Below are 18,127 nucleotides of genomic sequence, written 5' to 3' on the forward strand. Positions count from 1 at the left end.
ATACGGGCCCACCCCACCTCGACGGGATAGTACGTCATATGTCAGAAAGGGGTTAAAATTATAGACTGTTCATGTCTTTGTCAGTGGGCCAACTTACAAAATCAGCATGGGATCAAATGAGTATTTCCTTCACTGTATGTTTTTGTGCCTATTTGAGTTACTTGGCCTTCTTCCATGTTGAAGGTATGGATTTTTGGCTGCAATTTTTTCATGCAGACCAAAGTTGGTAGGTCTTCTCTGAACAGTTAATGAGTGTAGCTGAGTTTCACTGGTTACTGCCAGTTTTGAGCTGATGGCAGTGTTAGACATTTTCCAATTTTTAAGAGAAGTAAGCATGATATATTTTTCATCTGCTGTTCTAACATTCCTTGGATGACTACAGCCTACAGTCCTCAACATTGCCCATTTCTTCTTGTCCTCAATGCTGAGAAATACTGACAGATACTTATCCATTATGCAATACCATCAGATAAGGATTTGATTGGTTTCAAATTTATTCTGCAATGGGACAAAGATGGACGAAATGCTATTTGCCTCCTTGAGCTCAGATTTTCCTAGAATAGTTTGCGGATTCCATATACGGAGCCCCTAAGTGCTAGAAGAGCATAATCCCCCCTCAAGTGACCCCATTTTGGAAATTATACTCTTTTGGGAATTTATCTACAGGTGTAGTGATGATTTTAACTCCATGGGTGTTTTCCAGTAAGAAGTAGCATTGGATGTTGCTGAATGAAAATTGCAAACTGCCGTTATAGTGACCATCGGCTCTCATCGCTACAGAAATGCCAAACATGTTTATGGTAACTGCAGTTTAGGCATACTATGGTGGTCAGAAGGGAGGGGGCATTTGGATTTGGGAGTGCAGAATGCACTGGATTTCTTTTGGGGGGCAAGGAGCCATAGCGTTTTCCGGAACCTTTGGGCTACCATTAACATGGAAGCCCCTAAATTTCCATTGACAGATGACGGACCTGAGTGTGGACTTGCTTTTTTTGTGGATTGATTTGAAGCTTTTGTTAGGGAACATTTTACATAATGTTTGGGATCATACTTATCCAGCCCTCTACGCTGAGCACTCATATCTAAGCATATCATAGCCGCTCACTATAATGAGGCAGCAAAGTTTCTCTGGCTTCTGTTAGCGCTGTCCTTCTTTTCAGAAGTGCGTGCCTAAAAAAGTGGACACCGCCAGATCATAGGCCAGACGATGTCCACACTGCCTCCATCTGCCTCATTATAGGGAATACTCCTTCAGGGGTTGCATCTGAGTCCCGTATTTCAGAGATTTACTTGGAAACCCTGTTGTAAGTGATCAGCGTAGAGCGCATTATAAATGTGAGCTGAGCCTTACTGAGATCTGTGGAAAGCAGAATGAACAAATCAACAGCAGGTGAAGAATTGATTTTATTTTTTATGCCCTTCCTTGTATGGTAAAAGTGTTTACACAACTATATTTTTATTGTCTGTGTGATCACAGTGATATCAGATTTATATAGTTTTCTTCATGTTTACAACTGTCGCACACTAAATGACCCTTTTTTCCAAAAACTACTTTTTGCATAGCCATGTTTTAAAAGCTATAATTTTTCCATATTTCAGCTAACAGAGTCATGGGAGGACTTATTTTTTGCAGGATGAGTTCACATTTTTATTGGTATCATTATCAGGTACATGATATTTTGTGATCACTTTCTATTCCAATTTTTGTGAGGCAGAATAAACAAACACCAACAATTCAGGAATTAGTTTTTTGCTTATGCCATTCCGCGTGTGGTAAAATTGATAAGGCAGCTTTATTTTTCGGGTTAGTACAATTACAGCAATACCCCATTTATATTGTTTTTTATGTTTTAGCGCTTTTATGCAGTAATAACTGTTTTATAGAAAAATAAGTATTTTTGCATCGCCTTATTCTGAGAGCTATAACTTTTTTATTTTTCAGCTGATTGAGCTGTATGGTGTCTTTTTATTGCTGAACAAGATGACGTTTTCATAGGTTTCAAATTCATTTACATTTGTCTTTTTGATCATGTGTTATTCCATTTGTTGTTTGGTGGTATGATAATAAAGCATCGTTTTTTGAATTGTTTTTTTTTTTATTTTTTTTTTTATGGTGTTCACTAAAGGGGTTAACCAGTTGGACAGTTTTATAGGTCGGGTTGTTCCAGAAGTGTCGATACCAAATATGTGTACTTTTTTGTTTGTTTATTTATTTTTTCATAAAAATATTTAATAATGGGTACAATACAATTTTTTTTCACTTTTTTTTTTACTTTTGTACTTTGTCCCACTATGGGACTTTCACTTTTTGCAGGCTGATTGCTTGTAAAGCAAGGGAGTGCAGGAGCTGCACTGACAGACAAACTTGTTAGATCATGGGCTAATCAAGATCTAGCAAGTTTGCTAGCTCTGGAGACCCAGACATGATGACATCGGGGGAGCTCATCCAATGGCAGAGGGGGCTTCCTCCCGCTGCCTGCTTTCTAAATACTGCAATCGATTTAGATAGCAGAATATAGGGGGTTAATGTCCCCAGAGCGGTGCTGCACCGCTCCACCATCTTCAGCTATTCCAGGCACTGCTCCTGTCAGTCCCCAGTAGTTTGAGACCTAAGTCACAACTCAATGTAACTCAAAAAGAGCCAGAAAGTCTCATAGACTGACATAATGATACAGCCCCACAGGACCCCGATCTCAATATTATTGAGTCGGTCTGGGAATTTATGAAGAGATAGAAGTATTTGCACAAGCCTACATCCACAAAAGAGCTGTGGTTAGTTCTCCAAGATGTTTGGAACAACCTCCCTGCTGAGTTCCTTCAAAACCTGCATACAAATGTATGAAGAAGAATTGATGTTTTGAAGGCAAAGATTGGTTACCCCAAATATTGGTATGATTTTAGATCTCTGTCTTGTTCATTCACTTTGTATTTCGTTAATCGATAAAAACTACACAGGTCTGCAATTGTTTGAAAAGTAATAGGTGATTTTTATGTACTATTGATCGCTGAACTCAGTAAAAAATATTGAAAAAATTCCATCATGTACAGTCTTTTCACAAACACTGATTATAAAGGCTTTTTCTTGCACCATACGTTGATTCATTTGCATGACCTTCAGTGGATAATTTTTGTGTCATTAGATTGGTTACGTAAGGGAAGAAATAGAGCTATGTTTTTGCTTGCCTATGACCTGTAGAGAACGACAATCTCATAGTGATGACTGCTACTTTTGGAAGTGCTAAAGGAGGGATTCAACCTTAAAAATAGGAAGGAAATTATATACTCGGACCTCCCGTTAGCAATTTCCCCTGTGCCTCATGCTCCAGAAATACCTGTCCCTTCACCTCCATAGAAACTTGAAGATACACATGATTCAGAAGATGAAGAACATGAAGAGCAGGATTCTAACGATTACTTTCATGCTAATCCCAGCAAGCCATAGTTTTTTTTCACTGCTCAAACTAAATTATTCAGGAACTCTAACCTTCCTAAATATTCTACAGAAATTTTAGGCCCTAGGCTAAAAGAAAACAACCTACTAACTTCTGGTACCTGTTTTTCATGGTACAGAAGCAGAAAAAAGGAATTCCTTCCATATCTTTCTCAAGACGGTAATCTAGTATATTACAGTGATATATTCAATGGTGGTGTGGACATGTCACGTTTTTCACGTCCGTGAACATGTGAAAAAACAGCAGACGTCCTTTTTTTTTTCAAGCATCATGGATAAAATGCATGCTACGCACATGCACACGGATGACTTCGGTGTGTCATCAGTGTGACACTAACTGGTACCTGGGAAAAAGCAGTACAGTTATTGCTGCTCCTAAACGCTGGATGCTGACATAAACTGATAATTGTCACCTGGTCTCCCAGGTGACTCTGAGTTGGAGTCAGCACCCGCAGTCTGTGTATATCGTGTATTAAAAATATATAAATTTAAAACAAAAACGTTGAGGGGTCCCCCTACCTAACCAGCTGAGGGAAAGCCGACAGAGGCTGGGGGCTGATATTAATATTCTGGGAAGGGGCCAATAGCTATTAAGGTTCCCAGCATATTAATAAGCTGCTTGCTTAGCCCTTACCGGTTATTATAGGAAGAACCTCCCAATAAATGATGATGGATCCCCATATATTTACTAACCAGCAAAGGCTAAACACACAACTGCGTGATGATATTAATATGCTGGGACGGGGCCATTGATATTGCCCCCTCTCAGACTGAGAACATCAGCCCTAAACTGCCTCAGAAATGGCGCATCCATTAGATGTGCAAATTGTGGCGCTTAGCCTCTGCTCTTCCCACTTGCACTGGTGAGGTGGCAAGTGGGGTAATAGTTGTGGGTTTGATGTCAGCTGTTTCATGTCCGCTGACATCAAGCCCAGGGGTCAGTAATGGAGAGGTGATTATAAGACATCCCCATTACTAACCCCATAATCAAATTTAATAACAACACTGAGTAAAGTCCTTTAATTGAAATAAACAATCCCGACCCTCTTTTACCCATTTATTAACCAAAAAATAAAAATAAAGCAAAGTTTACTCACCTATCTGCCGATAATCCATAATGCTCATGTCTCACGAAGATCCCCAACATGGCTATATCCAGATGGTGTGGTTAGTGGTGATGCCACTGCTCACCAAGCCAGCCAGAACACACTGAGCTGAGCTTGGGAATCGCTGCTTGTGACTGGAGGTAACCTTAATGACATCACCACAGATCATAGGCAGCCGCATGATAACACAAGACCCACTTAACTAAAATAAAAACACAACAACTTAGTTATGGAATATAATGGCTGTGGCGTTTTATTTTGGGTTACCTTTAATAAATTAATCATTCATATAATAATAAATAATAAAACCATCAACTGAATTGAAATATGACCAAGACATCCAATCCACTCGGAAAACCGGGCGATTTTCCCACAAATTAAACGACACGACATAAAATAAATAGGGTGGGAGGGCGGGATCTTCTTTCTTCCTGACAGGAATGACTCTGACCATTAGAAACAGCTGCTATTTATAAACAAATTTTTTCCCACATTTTTTGTCTCTGCCAATCAGAATCAAAGAAAAAAGGCGGCAAGCCATCTGACAAAAACCAGTTTGAGCCTGCTCGTGCCTAGCACAGCTTACTCAGGAACTAAATTAACCATTTCAGAAAAGACCTTGTAACATCATGAATCCATATAACATAAATTAATTTTTATATTAATCCATAGGGGTCTGTGTTCTCATGAGACCCCCCTTGTATTTGCAAGGGCTGGGCTTCCATTCTCACGCTCAGTGTGTTCTGGCTGGCATGGTGAGCTGTTACATCACTGATGTCACCGACCTCCAAAGCATCCAGATCTTCATAGGACATGGGCATTAATAGATTATCGGCAGAAAAATGAGGATTACTTTGCTTTTTTAATTTTATTTTTTGGTTAATTAATGGGATATGGGATAACGTGTTTTAGGGAGTGTTAATTTAAATTAAAGGACTTTACTCCGTGTCTTTATTAAAATCGACTATGAGGCTATGTTACGCCCGCAGGTGTGGCACATATGGTTCGTGGACCCACTGTGTCACAGGGCCGGGCCTTCCTAGGAAGGGGTGTAGCTAAGCGGCTATCTGGTGTTCACTGGAGCTCCTGTTGATGGAGACAGGCTGAGCTGCAGGATGCTGCTAAGTACCATTCCTAGGCAGAATGTGGTAATGCACCTGTTAGCTGACACTGATTAAGGACTAGGGCTACGTTTAGACTTGTAAGCATTGGCTCCTCTACAGAACAGTTACTGACACATATTCTGGCTACATTCAGAATGGACCGATTTGGAGACTGTGTTTAGCAGACCGGATAGAAGCGTATCAAGAGACGAGGGCTTAGGCCCTTACCGCACATTGAACAGGGGACTAGGTTCAGACACTAGCTGCTGGCTGTACATGGACTAGGGGAGCAAGTTCAGGCACTGGTCACACATGGACCAGGGGAGCAGGTTCAAGTACTAGCCACACACAGACCATGGAAGCAGATTTAGGTACATTGGAACCAGGAATTCAGGTTCAGGATAGTGGCTACACCTGAATCAGCGATTTTTGTTCAGGACCAGGGAACCTCACAAGTCACTAGCAGGAGAAACTACATGCTAATGAATATTGTTACTTCGGCAGCTCACTAAGGTGAAGGGAGTCTTTTTTTCCTTTTATTGCAATTCGCGGGGAACCATCTTGGAGGTGTACTATTAGTGATGATGATGCTCTTGTGCTATCTAAGTATCTTAGGCATACTCAAATAATATGGTCAAGTACTTGTGGCTGGCTGGCTGCATCTTTTGTGGCTGTTAGAGATCTGCAACACATGCGGAGATTACAAGTTAGTAAAGGGGGTGTCTGATAGACACCTCTCCATTACCTAACCCCTAGAATTGATGTCAGCTGACATTACAAACCTAACATCAGCCCCACAACTATTGCTCCACTTGCCACCACACCAAGGCAAATTGGAAGAGCGAATGCTAAGTGCCAGAATTGGCGTATCCATTGGATGCGTCATTTTTTAAGCTGCTGAGGGCTGATGTTCTTACTCTGGGAGGGGGCCAATATCCATGTCCCTGACCCAGCCTAACAATATCAGTCTGAAGCTGTCTGTTTAACTTTTGCTGGTTAGTAAAAATAGGGGGATCCACATACTTTTTTGAGAGATTCTCCCCTATAATAACCAGTAAAAGACTAAGCAAAAAGCTGTGATTTGTTATTAATACACTGGGAACCTTTATGTCTATTGGCCAAATCCCAGAAGATTAACATCAGCCCTCAGTTTTCCCTCAGCTGGTTAGGAAAAGAAAGGGGGAGCCCATGATATTTTTTAATGTATTTATTTAATACTCAATATACACACACTGTGGGTGCTGACTCCAACTTCCATCAGCGTCGCCTGGTCACGCTGATCGCAGGGAGACCAGGCAACAATAGTGCATCACAATGGTGCGGCACACAGATGCCACACATATGGTACACACAAAGATGGATAGCACCGGTACTGTTTTTTTCGGTACCAGTAATATTAAGACATGTGAAGTCGGCTTAGGGGAGAGGCCATATGACTATATGTATATTTAAGGCCTGCTTCTTATGTCCTGATGATAACTGTACTGGAAAAAACAGTACTGGTGAGATTCATCGTCCGTATGTGATATCCGCGTGACCGTGTGCTGACAGTGTGCAGCATAGAAATGAAAGAGTTTTATGCACTAAAGATGTTCAAATATAGAGATAAATAGTGATGAAGAACATAGATGGATAGATAGATGATAGATAGAAATATGTCAGTGTGATTCCTAATCAGTGCTTTGCATGCTTATTTTTCTGTACTTGTAATTATTATTTAAATAAATTACAAAAAAATGCCTTGGGGTCCCCCTTAATTTTCATTACCAGCTGAGGAAAAGCCGACAGCTCAGGAATGATGTTAATATTCTGGGAAGGGGCCATGGATATTGAAGAAGGAGGTGACCGGCAGTAACCTTAATGACGTCAGAACCACTCACAGGCAGCCGCGTTATCACATTCAGCTCAGTGTATTCAGGCTGGCGTGATAAGAAGTTTCATCACTGATTTGACCGTTCACCAAACCATCCAGATCCTCATCTTCCCACCGATAATCCATTAATGCCCATGTCCCACAATGATCCAAATGCTTTGGTGAGTGGTGACATCAGTAATGCAACCGCTCACCATGCCAGCCAGAACACACTGAGCTAAGTGTGAGAATGTGGCTGCATTTGACCGGTAATGATGTCATTAAGATTACCGCCAGTCACAGGCAGCGGTTCTCATGCTCAGCTCAGTGTGTTCTGGCTGGCTTGGTGAGTGGTGGCATCACCGCTCACCACACCATCGGGATATAGACGAGTTGGGGATCTTTGTGATACATGAGCATTATGGATTATCAGCAGAAAGGCGAATAAACTTTGCTTTTTTATTTTTTGGTGAATAAATGGGTAAAAGATGGTCGGTGAGTGTTTATTTTGATTAAAGGACTTTACACTGTGTCTTTATTAAATTTGACTATGGAGTTAGTAATGGGATGTCTGATAGATGCCTCTCCATTGCTAGCCCCTGGGCTTCATGTCAGCGAACATAAAACAGCTGACATCAATCCCACAACTATTACCCCACTTGCCACCACACCAGGACAATTGAGAAGAACAGAAGCTAAATTGCAGATATGGCACAGCTAATGTATTTGCCATTTCTGGGGCGGCTGAGGGCTGATATTCTTAGTCTGGGAATAGGCCAATATCCATGGATTTTTACTAGACAATATCAGCCCACAGCTGTCTGTTTAGTCTTTGCTGGTTAGTAAATATAGGGGGGGTCCCACATCATTTTTGGGGGTCTCCCCTATAATAACCAGTAAAGGGTAAGCAAACAGCTTTGAACTGATAATAATAGCCTGGGAACTTTTTGGCTATTGGCCTCTTCCAGAATATTAACATCAGCCCCCCCACTGATGTCTTTCCTTCTGCTAGTTAGGAAAAAGAAGGGGGACCCTAGGCCATTAAAAAATATATATATTTAATACAAGCTATACACAAACGGTGGGTGCTGACTCCAACTCCTATCAGAGTTGACTCGTCTCCTTGATTGCAGGGAGACCAGGAGACTTTGATGGGAGCGGCATTCAGTACCCAGCACCTGGAAACAGAGCTAATTGTACTGCTTTTCTCAGTCACCGATACTTATCACACTGATGACACACGGATGTCATCCGTTTGTCATCAGTGTGCATGTGTGCAGCAAGCATTTTGTCTGTGGTGCATGAAAAAAAAGGACATATCTGCGGGCTTTACACAGGTATGCTCAGTCCGTGTGAAAAACCTGACGTGCGCACTACCATTAAATAAAATGGGTGTGCATGTGTCAGTATTTGCGGTTGTTAAAAAATGAACCACATACGAACATAAAAACAGAAAGGGGAAGAAGGCCCAAATCGTGCCTATGAGTAAAAGCGCTAGAGTTTGTTTTTGTGTGTGTATCCAGATTTACTCAAAAAAGGGTATGTAACTTTGCCAGTTATACACCTTTATATTTATTGCATTTTTTTTAAAACAATTGAAATAGATATATTTTTCTGATGTAAGCAAATGTAGATTATACAAATATAACCCTGAATGTTTTAATATGCTTGCCTTTAAATTCAATTTATATATTATGTATACAGCACTTTGTAGATAGTGACTTTAGTTCTGTTACCGTATCTGTGTAGTAAGTATGATTCTGTTATTGTATCTCTGTAGTAGGTTTTTCTCTGTTAAGGTATCTATGAAGTAAGCTTGATTCTGTATCTGTTTCTTTGGTTTACCTCTTACTGATGTAGGATGTAATGGTACATCCTACATTAGTATATGTAGCGAGCTCAAAAACCTAGCCTTTATCATAGATTGCTGCCATTTAGAAGCTACTGTTAATCTCTGATTAGACTGGTCCATATTAAACCCCTCCCCATAACACCCTTTAGGGTGCCAATGGGTTGACATGGTAGCCAGAGGCCTGCTGTAGGCCCCTATAGTTGCCCTCTTGGTTCTTTTATGAAGTCTGTGCAATACACTAGTATTTCAATAAATAGTATATGCAATCAGATGATTGCAGGTTCAAGTCCCCTAACAAAACTACAAAATACAATAAAAAAAAAAGCTTTTAAAAAAAAAAACAATTCACACACTTTCCCCCCTAAAATTTATAAAAAAAAGAAAAGCTTAAAATCAGAGTTGTTTAAAGTTGTATCTGTAGGGATTTATGCTCTCAGGTAGGCAGTAGGTAGCTTTCACATAGGCAATAAAGTTTGGTCCAAACAAAATGGTTATCGTCCAAAGAAACCACTGATACTTGCAGTTTGGTGCACACAGCCTGTGCAGACTTTTCTCAGAGAAAGATTCTGGATTGCCTTGCTCTCCAACTCTAATAAAATTCCACTCTGGTCAGCCCACCCCCCAACTCACCCTACCCCTATGTTGCCTAAAATAAACACCTAGCAGGGTCATATGCAGAGCCAGCAAGGTGCAAATATTCAGAGCCTGTAGTGCTACGATTTAACTCTAGCCTACCTGACTTTGCTACATAGCATGTACTTGTCATTAAATACAATGTTTTAACCCCTTCCCGACATGTGACGGTATAGTACGTCACATGTCGGGACCCCCGCTTTGATGTGCGCTCCCCCGGTGAGCGCACATCAAAGTCGGGACATGTCAGCTGTTTTTTACAGCTGACATGTGCGCGCAATAGCGGCGGGTGAAATCGCGATCACCCGCCGCCATTAACTAGTTAAATGCCGCTGTCAAACGCAGACAGCGGCATTTAACTACCGCATCCGGCCGTGCGGCCGGATATGAGCGCATCGCCGACCCCCGTCACATGATCGGGGGTCGGCGATGCTTGTACATTGTAACCATAGAGGTCCTGGAGACCTCTATGGTTACTGATCGCCGGTGGCTGTGAGCGCCCCCCTGTGGTCGGCGCTCACAGCACACCTGCATTTTAGCTACATAACAGCGATCTGATGATCGCTGTTATGTAGCAGAGCCGATCGGGCTGTGCCTGCTTCTAGCCTCCCATGGAGGCTATAGAAGCATGGTAAAAGTTAAAAAAAAAAAGTAAAAAAAAATGTGAAAAAAATAAAAAAAATATAAAAGTTTAAATCACCCCCCTTTCGCCCCAATCAAAATAAATCAATAAAAAAAAACCCCAACCTACACATATTTGGTATCGCCGCGTTCAGAATCGCCCGATCTATCAATAAAAAAAAGCATTAACCTGATCGCTAAACGGCGTAATGAGAAAAAAAATCGAAACGCCAGATTTACGTTTTTTTGGTCGCCACGACATTGCATTAAAATGCAATAACGGGCGATCAAAAGAACGTATCTGCACCAAAATGCTATCATTAAAAATGCCAGCTCGGCACGCAAAAAATAAGCCCTCACCTGACCCCAGATCACGAAAAATGGAGACGCTACGAGTATCGGAAAATGGCGCAATTTTGTTTTGTTTTGTTTTGTTTTTTGCAAAGTTTGGAATTTTTTTTCACCACTTAGGTGAAAAATAACCTAGTCATGTTAGGTGTCTATGAACTCGTACTGACCTGGAGAATCATAATGGCAGGTCAGTTTTAGCATTTAGTGAACCTAGCAAAATAGGCAAGCAAAAAACAAGTGTGGGATTGCACTTTTTTTGCAATTTCACTGCACTTGGAATTTTTTTCCCGTTTTCTAGTACACGACATGGTAAAACCAATGATGTCGTTCAAAAGTACAACTCATCCCGCAAAAAATAAGCCCTCACATGGCCAAATTGACGGAAAAATAAAAAAGTTATGGCTCTGGGAAGGAGGGGAGCGAAAAACGAAAACGGAAAAACGGAAAAAGCTCCGGGGGTGAAGGGGTTAAAACAAAAAGATAAACTCACATAATCTATATATATAATTGTCTAAGGGTTTTTCCATCTGTCTGTCTGTCTGTCCTGGAAATTCCGCGTCTCTGGTCGAGGCCTGGCGGCCTCGACCAATCAATCAGCGACAGGCACAGCATGGCGACGATGATGTCATAAAGGTTGCCTCGACCAATCAGCGACGGGCACAGTCTGCTGCGAATTCGCCTCGACCAATCAGAGACGGGCACAGTATCGACGTAGATGTCATAATGGTTGCCATGGTGACGATGATGTCATAAAGGTTGCCTCGACCAATCAGCGACGGGCACAGTCTGCCGCGAATTCGCCTCGACCAATCAGAGACGGGCACAGTATCGACGTAGATGTCATAATGGTTGCCATGGCGACGATGATGTCATAAAGGTTGCCTCGACCAATCAGCGACGGGCACAGTCTGCCGCGAATTCGCCTCGACCAATCAGAGACGGGCACAGTATCGACGTAGATGTCATAATGGTTGCCATGGCGACGATGATGTCATAAAGGTTGCCTCGACCAATCAGCGACGGGCACAGTCTGACGCGAATTCTGGAATCATCATTGTCCATATACTACGGGGACATGCATATTCTAGAATACCCGATGCGTTAGAATCGGGCCACAATCTAGTCTATATATATAATTGTGTAAGGGTTTTTCTGTCTGTCTGTCTGTCCTGGAAATCCCGCGTCTCTGATTGGTCGAGGCCGCCAGGGTTAGAATCGGGCCACAATCTAGTTATACTGAATTGTGTAAATTGTGTCTGTGAATGACCAATTCATTTGTTACACTTACATTTACTTTGTTTGCTTCTTTTAAAGTGCTATAAAGATCAGTCATTCAAAGACAAAGAGCTTTTATTTTGCTGCTGAAAATAGAGAGGAGATGAATAAGTAAGTATCAAAATGAACTGTATCTAAACAATTATGTATCCTTTACCCTAATTTTAATTCCATGTCAGAAAACCCAGTTCTGCGGGTGCTGCCCTGCCTCTAGGCACCAGCTGCAGCATTGATTGGACATCATTTACTCACAGCCTAACAATTCGGCCTAGTTGGATTTCTGTATGTAGGAGATATGCAGCTGTATATTATCAACCAAATCCTTAGCATGGATGAGGGTCACTAGGTTTACATTGTCTTCCTCTTTGTCACATTATGTTTTTTGGGGTATCCTAAATAAAAATTATTTAACTAGGGGCTTAATAAATATTGGTTAAAGATCTTTACGTATCACTGCAGATCTTCATCTTGTTTGTACCACAGGAATGAGTACATTTCTTGAATCATTTCCTTCTTTTAGCGTCATTTTTGGCAAATTGGCTGAAGGAATCGTGACAATCACATTCAGTATCTCTCAGTGAATGATTGCTATGCTGTTCTGTGGAAACTGTCTTGCTGATCTGTCTGTATCTTGATTGATAGCTTAGCTAGCCAATACTGTGGTGGGCTTGCTGGCCTGTCAGTTCCTTAATTAACAGTCCATTCTGTGACTGGGACGTGCGGGACATTCTGCAGGTGTTCAGTGTTCTGCATAGCAACTTAATTGAGCTGTGTGCCCCAGATCCCTGCCAGACCTAGTTTGTGCTTCTAGGTGAGTGTTAGGCTGGGTTCACATTGTGTTGGTGCAGTCCGTTCAACGCATGCGTTAAACGGACTGCACCAACGCTAGTGCCTTTTAAAGATGCTCCACCTACACTATCGGTAATGGACTCGGAAACGCTGCAGACCACGTCCGAGGGTCCGTCAATGGCAGTCAATGGGTGCGCTAACGCATCCATTACATAGCGTTAGTGCCGCTGTGTAACGGATGCCATCGGCGCATTGATGCAATGTGAACCTGCCTTAGCCTGATTTTGTTGCTCTGAGTTCAGTTCTTCTGCTGCCTGACCCTATGGACCGTGTTCTGACTATCCCTTTGTCTTGTCCTTTGGTTTTATCTCTTGTTATTAACCCTGGACTGTGACCTGACTTACGCCTTTGTCTTTTCCTTTGGTTATCTATATACTTTCTTGATATTGACCCCGGAACTACTGACTCTTCTGCCTCACGGCCTGTCCATGAGTAGTGACTAGCATCACAGTGAGACTACATTTTTTTTTATCAATTATTGATGTCCAAGAAGATGATTTTAGAGAACTTTTCCATTCTTTGTCTCATGGAAATTGGATACTGTATATGCAATGCTTTTATTGGATTTCTCATACTGTTGCGTTCTATTAGCTATTCACTTTTGTAGCCCACAGGAGACTCTTCCATTTCTTTTTTTTGTTTTGCAAATTAGCTTGTTTTCAACACTTCCTAACAAGAGATTTAATACTGCCCCATGATAAAAACTAATATTGCGATGCCAATATATTGTACTCCTCAACATTGAAATTGTAACAATAAGAAGAAAGACTTGTGCTAGTATCAAAACCACAGGATTGACAGACTTGTTAATTATATGCAATTAATAAACTAAACTAAGTGTATGCATTTCTCAATACTGAGTAAGTTTAAATGCTTTGAAAATGTTCTTTCCACTTTTTCTACTACAGAGCATTAACATGTCTAACGATCCTGTGATTTTCATAATTTCAGGAATTTTCGGTTTTTGGTGTTGCAATTTCAGTGTTGAGGAGTGTATAATTATACACTGAAATCTTCTACAATTTCAGACAAAAAAAACTAACTAGTAATAACTGTGATTACAACAGAGTCTTTGGTTTTTAGCTGGGGAGATAAATAAATAATTTATCCACATAGCACAAGAATACATAACAGATTAACAACAGGAGACAAAGGTACAGTCACCATGGAAATGCTCAGATTGTGTATATATATATATATGTATGTACATATATATATATATATATATATATATATATATATATATATATATATATATATATATATATATATATATATATATATATATATATATATATATATATATATATATATATATATATATATATATATACACAGTGGCATGTAAAAGTTTAGGCACCCGTGGTCAAAATTACTTTTATTGTAAACAGTTAAGCAAGTTGAAGATGAAATGATCTCTAAAAGGTCTAAAGTTAAATATAATACATTTTCTTTGCATTTTAGGCCATAAAAGTTAGATATATTTTCATATTTTATATTTTAACAATTACAAAAAGAAAAATGGGCCTATGCAATAGTTTGGGCACCCTGAATGGTTAGTACCTAGTAGCCCCCTTTTTGAAAGTATCACATCTTGTAAATGCTTTTTGTAGCCAGATAAGAGTCTTTAAAATTCTAGTTTGAGGGATTTCCATCCATTCTTCCAAGGAAAATTCTTCCAGTTTTGTGAGATTCCTGGGTCATCTTGCATGCACTGCTACTTTGAGGTCACAGACTTTCAATGATGTTCAGATCAGAGGACTGTGAGGACCATTGTAAAACTTTCAGCTTTCACCTTTTGAGATAGTCTATTATGGATTTTGACCTGTTTTTAGAATCATTATCCATTTGTAGAAGCCATCCTGTTTTCAACTTCAGCTTTTTTTTTTTACAGATAGTGTTATGTTTGCATCAATAATTTGTTGAAATTTCATTGAATCCATTCTTCCCTCTGCCCGTGAAATGTTCCTCATGCCATTGGCTGTAACACAACCCCAAAGCATTTATCCACCCTCATTCTTAATGGTTGGAGAGATGTTCTTTTCCTGAAATTATGTACTTTTTTTTCTTCACATATACCTTTGATCATTGTGGCCAAAGAGGTTTATTTTAACCTAATCGGTCCACTGGACTTGTTTCCAAAATACTTCTGGCTTGTTTAGATGTTCCTTTCCATACTTCTGATGCTGAATCTTATGGTGAGGACGCAGGAGAGGTTTTCTTCTAATGACTCTTGCATGAAGGCCATACTTTTACGGGTGTCTCTGAACAGTAGAACAATGTACCACAACTCCAGAGTCTGCTAAATCTTTCTAAAGGTATTTTGGAGTCAAGTGGGGGTTCTGTTTTGCCTCCCTATCAATCCTACAAGCAGCTCTCACTGAAATTTAGCTAGGTCTTCCAGACCTTATCTTGACCTCCACTGTTCCTTTTAACTGCCATTTCTTAATTACATTTTGAAACGAGGAAAGGTCAACTTGAAATGCTTTTGCTATCTTCTTAAAGCCTTTTCCTGCTTTATGGGCCTCCACCATTTTCATTTTCAGAGTGCTAGGCAGCTGCCTAGAAGAACCCATGGCTGCTGTTATATGGCATGAGGATAGATGAGGCTGGGTTTTTATAAAGCTGGGAAATTTGCATCACCTGGCATTTCTTAATGATGATAGTGAACAAGCCATAACCATAACAGGCTAATTACGGTCTGAAACCTTAGTCAAAGTTATCTGAGCACACAAATCTCTAAGGGTGCCCAAATATCTGCATCGGCATATTTTCTTTTTTGCAATTTTTAAAATGAAAAAAAAAAAGACTATATATATATATATATATATATATATATATATATATATATATATATATATATATATATATATATATATATATATATATATATATTATACAAAGGAAATGTGTCATCTTTAACTTCAGGCCTTTTAGAGATCATTTCATCTTCAACTTGCTTAACTTTTCACAATAATAGACATTTTGATCAGGGTGCCCAAACTTTACTTGCCACTGTATACTGTGTGTATATATGTGTGTATATATATATATATATATATATATATATATATATATATATATATATTATACACACTGTTAAAAAAATAAAGGGAGCACTTAAACAACAGAATATATCTCCAAGTAAATCAAACTTCTGTGAAGTCAAACTGTCCACTTAGGAAGCAACACTGTTTGACAATCCATTTCACATACTGTTGTGTAAATTGAATAGACAACAGATGGAAATTATTGGCAATTATCAAGACACACTCAATAAAGGAGTGGTTCTGCAGGTGGGGACCACAGACCACATATCAGAACCAATGCTTTCTGGCCTCCCTACAATGCCTGGGCATGCTCCTGATGAGGCGGCAGATATTCTCCTGAGGGATCTCCTCCCAGACCTGGACTAAAGCATCTGCTAACTCCTGGACAGTCTGTGGTGCAACGTGACGTTAGTCCATAGCATCAATGCTTTCATCTTGCAGGAACTGCTGACACACTCCAGCCACATGAGGTCTGGCATTGTCCTGCATTAGGCGGAACCCAGGGTCAAACGCACCAGCATATGGTCTCACAAGGGGTCTGAGGATCTCATCTCGGTACCTAATGGCAGTCAAGCTACCTCTGGCGAGCACATGGAGGGCTGTGCGCCCCTCCAAAGAAATGCCACCCCACACCATTACTGACCCACTGCCAACCGGCCATGCTGAAGGATTTTGCAGGCAGCAGATCGCTCTCCACAGCATCTCCAGACTCGTCTCCAGAACACGTCTGTTACATGTGCTCAGTGTGAACCTGCTTGTATCTGTGAAAAGCACAGGGCGCCAGTGGCGAGTTTGCCAATCCTGGTGTTCTGTGGCAAATGCCAAGCATCCTGCAAGGTGTTGGGCTGTGAGCACAACCCCCATCTGTGGATGTCGGGCACTCAGACCATCCTCATGGAGTCGGTTTCTAACCGTTTGTGCAGACACATGCAAATTTGTGGCCTGCTGGAGGTCATTTTGCAGGGCTCTGGCAGTGCTCCTCCTGTTCCTCCTTGCAGAAAGGATGAGGTAGCTGTCCTGATGCTGGGTTGTTACCCTCCTACGGCCCCCTCCATGTCTCCTGGTGTACTGGCCTGTCTCCTGGTAGAGCCTCCAGCCTCTAGACACTACACTGACAGACACAGCAAACCTTCCTGCCACTCCACTTGGAGTTATATTCTGTCATTTAAGTGTTCCCTTTATTTTTTTGAGCAGTATATATAATATATATTTATATATATATATATATATATATATATATATATAATTCACAAAGCCTCTGCACAAAATTCTCAATGCTACAATGCTATCTACAGAGGTCCCACTTTTAATTACTAAATTATAGGATATTCCCTATATGGCAGAAGAGCGTAGTACTGTACTTCAAACAGTGAGAAAGATACAAAACTGCTGCATCATAATATTCGTTTGTGGACATAAATACAATGTTTCATAGCAGATAACGATATACTGTATATGTCATAATGTTGTACTTTTTAAGTTATTAAAACATGCATACAACTGCCAAATATTTATTTTTATATTTTTATTACAGATGGCTGAATAAACTAAGCCTTGCTGTAATAACCCATCCAATAAAAGATAAAAAAGAAGAAGGTAATGCTGCAATAATGTATTTTGGTTAAATCTAAGATAATTTGTTTTGTTTTATTACTACATTGGGTTTGATCTAGATCACCATATTTAGATTAAAACAATGACTAGAGGTTTATGAAGTCTTAAAGTCAGAATATGACAGAATTATGAATGCAATATATAAATAAAGAGATTATTGTTATAATGCAATCGTGACAGTTTTCTCATGAGGCAGCATAGAACAAAATAGTGCTACATTTGTTACATCATAGGTACACCCTAATTTTCATATACTAGAACAAAATAGTGCTTGACATAATAATCACACTGTTGTCATATACATATATGTATGTCAAGGTGCTTCTCACAAAATTAGAATATCATCAAAAAGTTAATTTACTTCAGTTCT

The 18,127-nt window shown here is 40.2% G+C and overlaps 1 protein-coding gene across 3 annotated transcripts in view; it reads left to right on the plus strand.

Annotated features, from left to right (window-relative positions):
- Positions 1-18,127, plus strand: part of IPCEF1 (interaction protein for cytohesin exchange factors 1) — a 359,460-nt gene that overhangs the window by 204,990 nt on the left and 136,343 nt on the right. For all 3 annotated transcript variants that reach the window (XM_077289086.1, XM_077289085.1, XM_077289084.1), the window contains 2 exons: positions 12,284-12,355; positions 17,678-17,739. In XM_077289086.1, coding sequence (XP_077145201.1) covers positions 12,284-12,355; positions 17,678-17,739 — 134 coding nt within the window. The remainder of the gene's footprint in view (positions 1-12,283; positions 12,356-17,677; positions 17,740-18,127) is intronic.

This window comes from Ranitomeya variabilis, chromosome 2, assembly GCF_051348905.1.
Source record: "Ranitomeya variabilis isolate aRanVar5 chromosome 2, aRanVar5.hap1, whole genome shotgun sequence".
NCBI lineage: Eukaryota > Metazoa > Chordata > Amphibia > Anura > Dendrobatidae > Ranitomeya > Ranitomeya variabilis.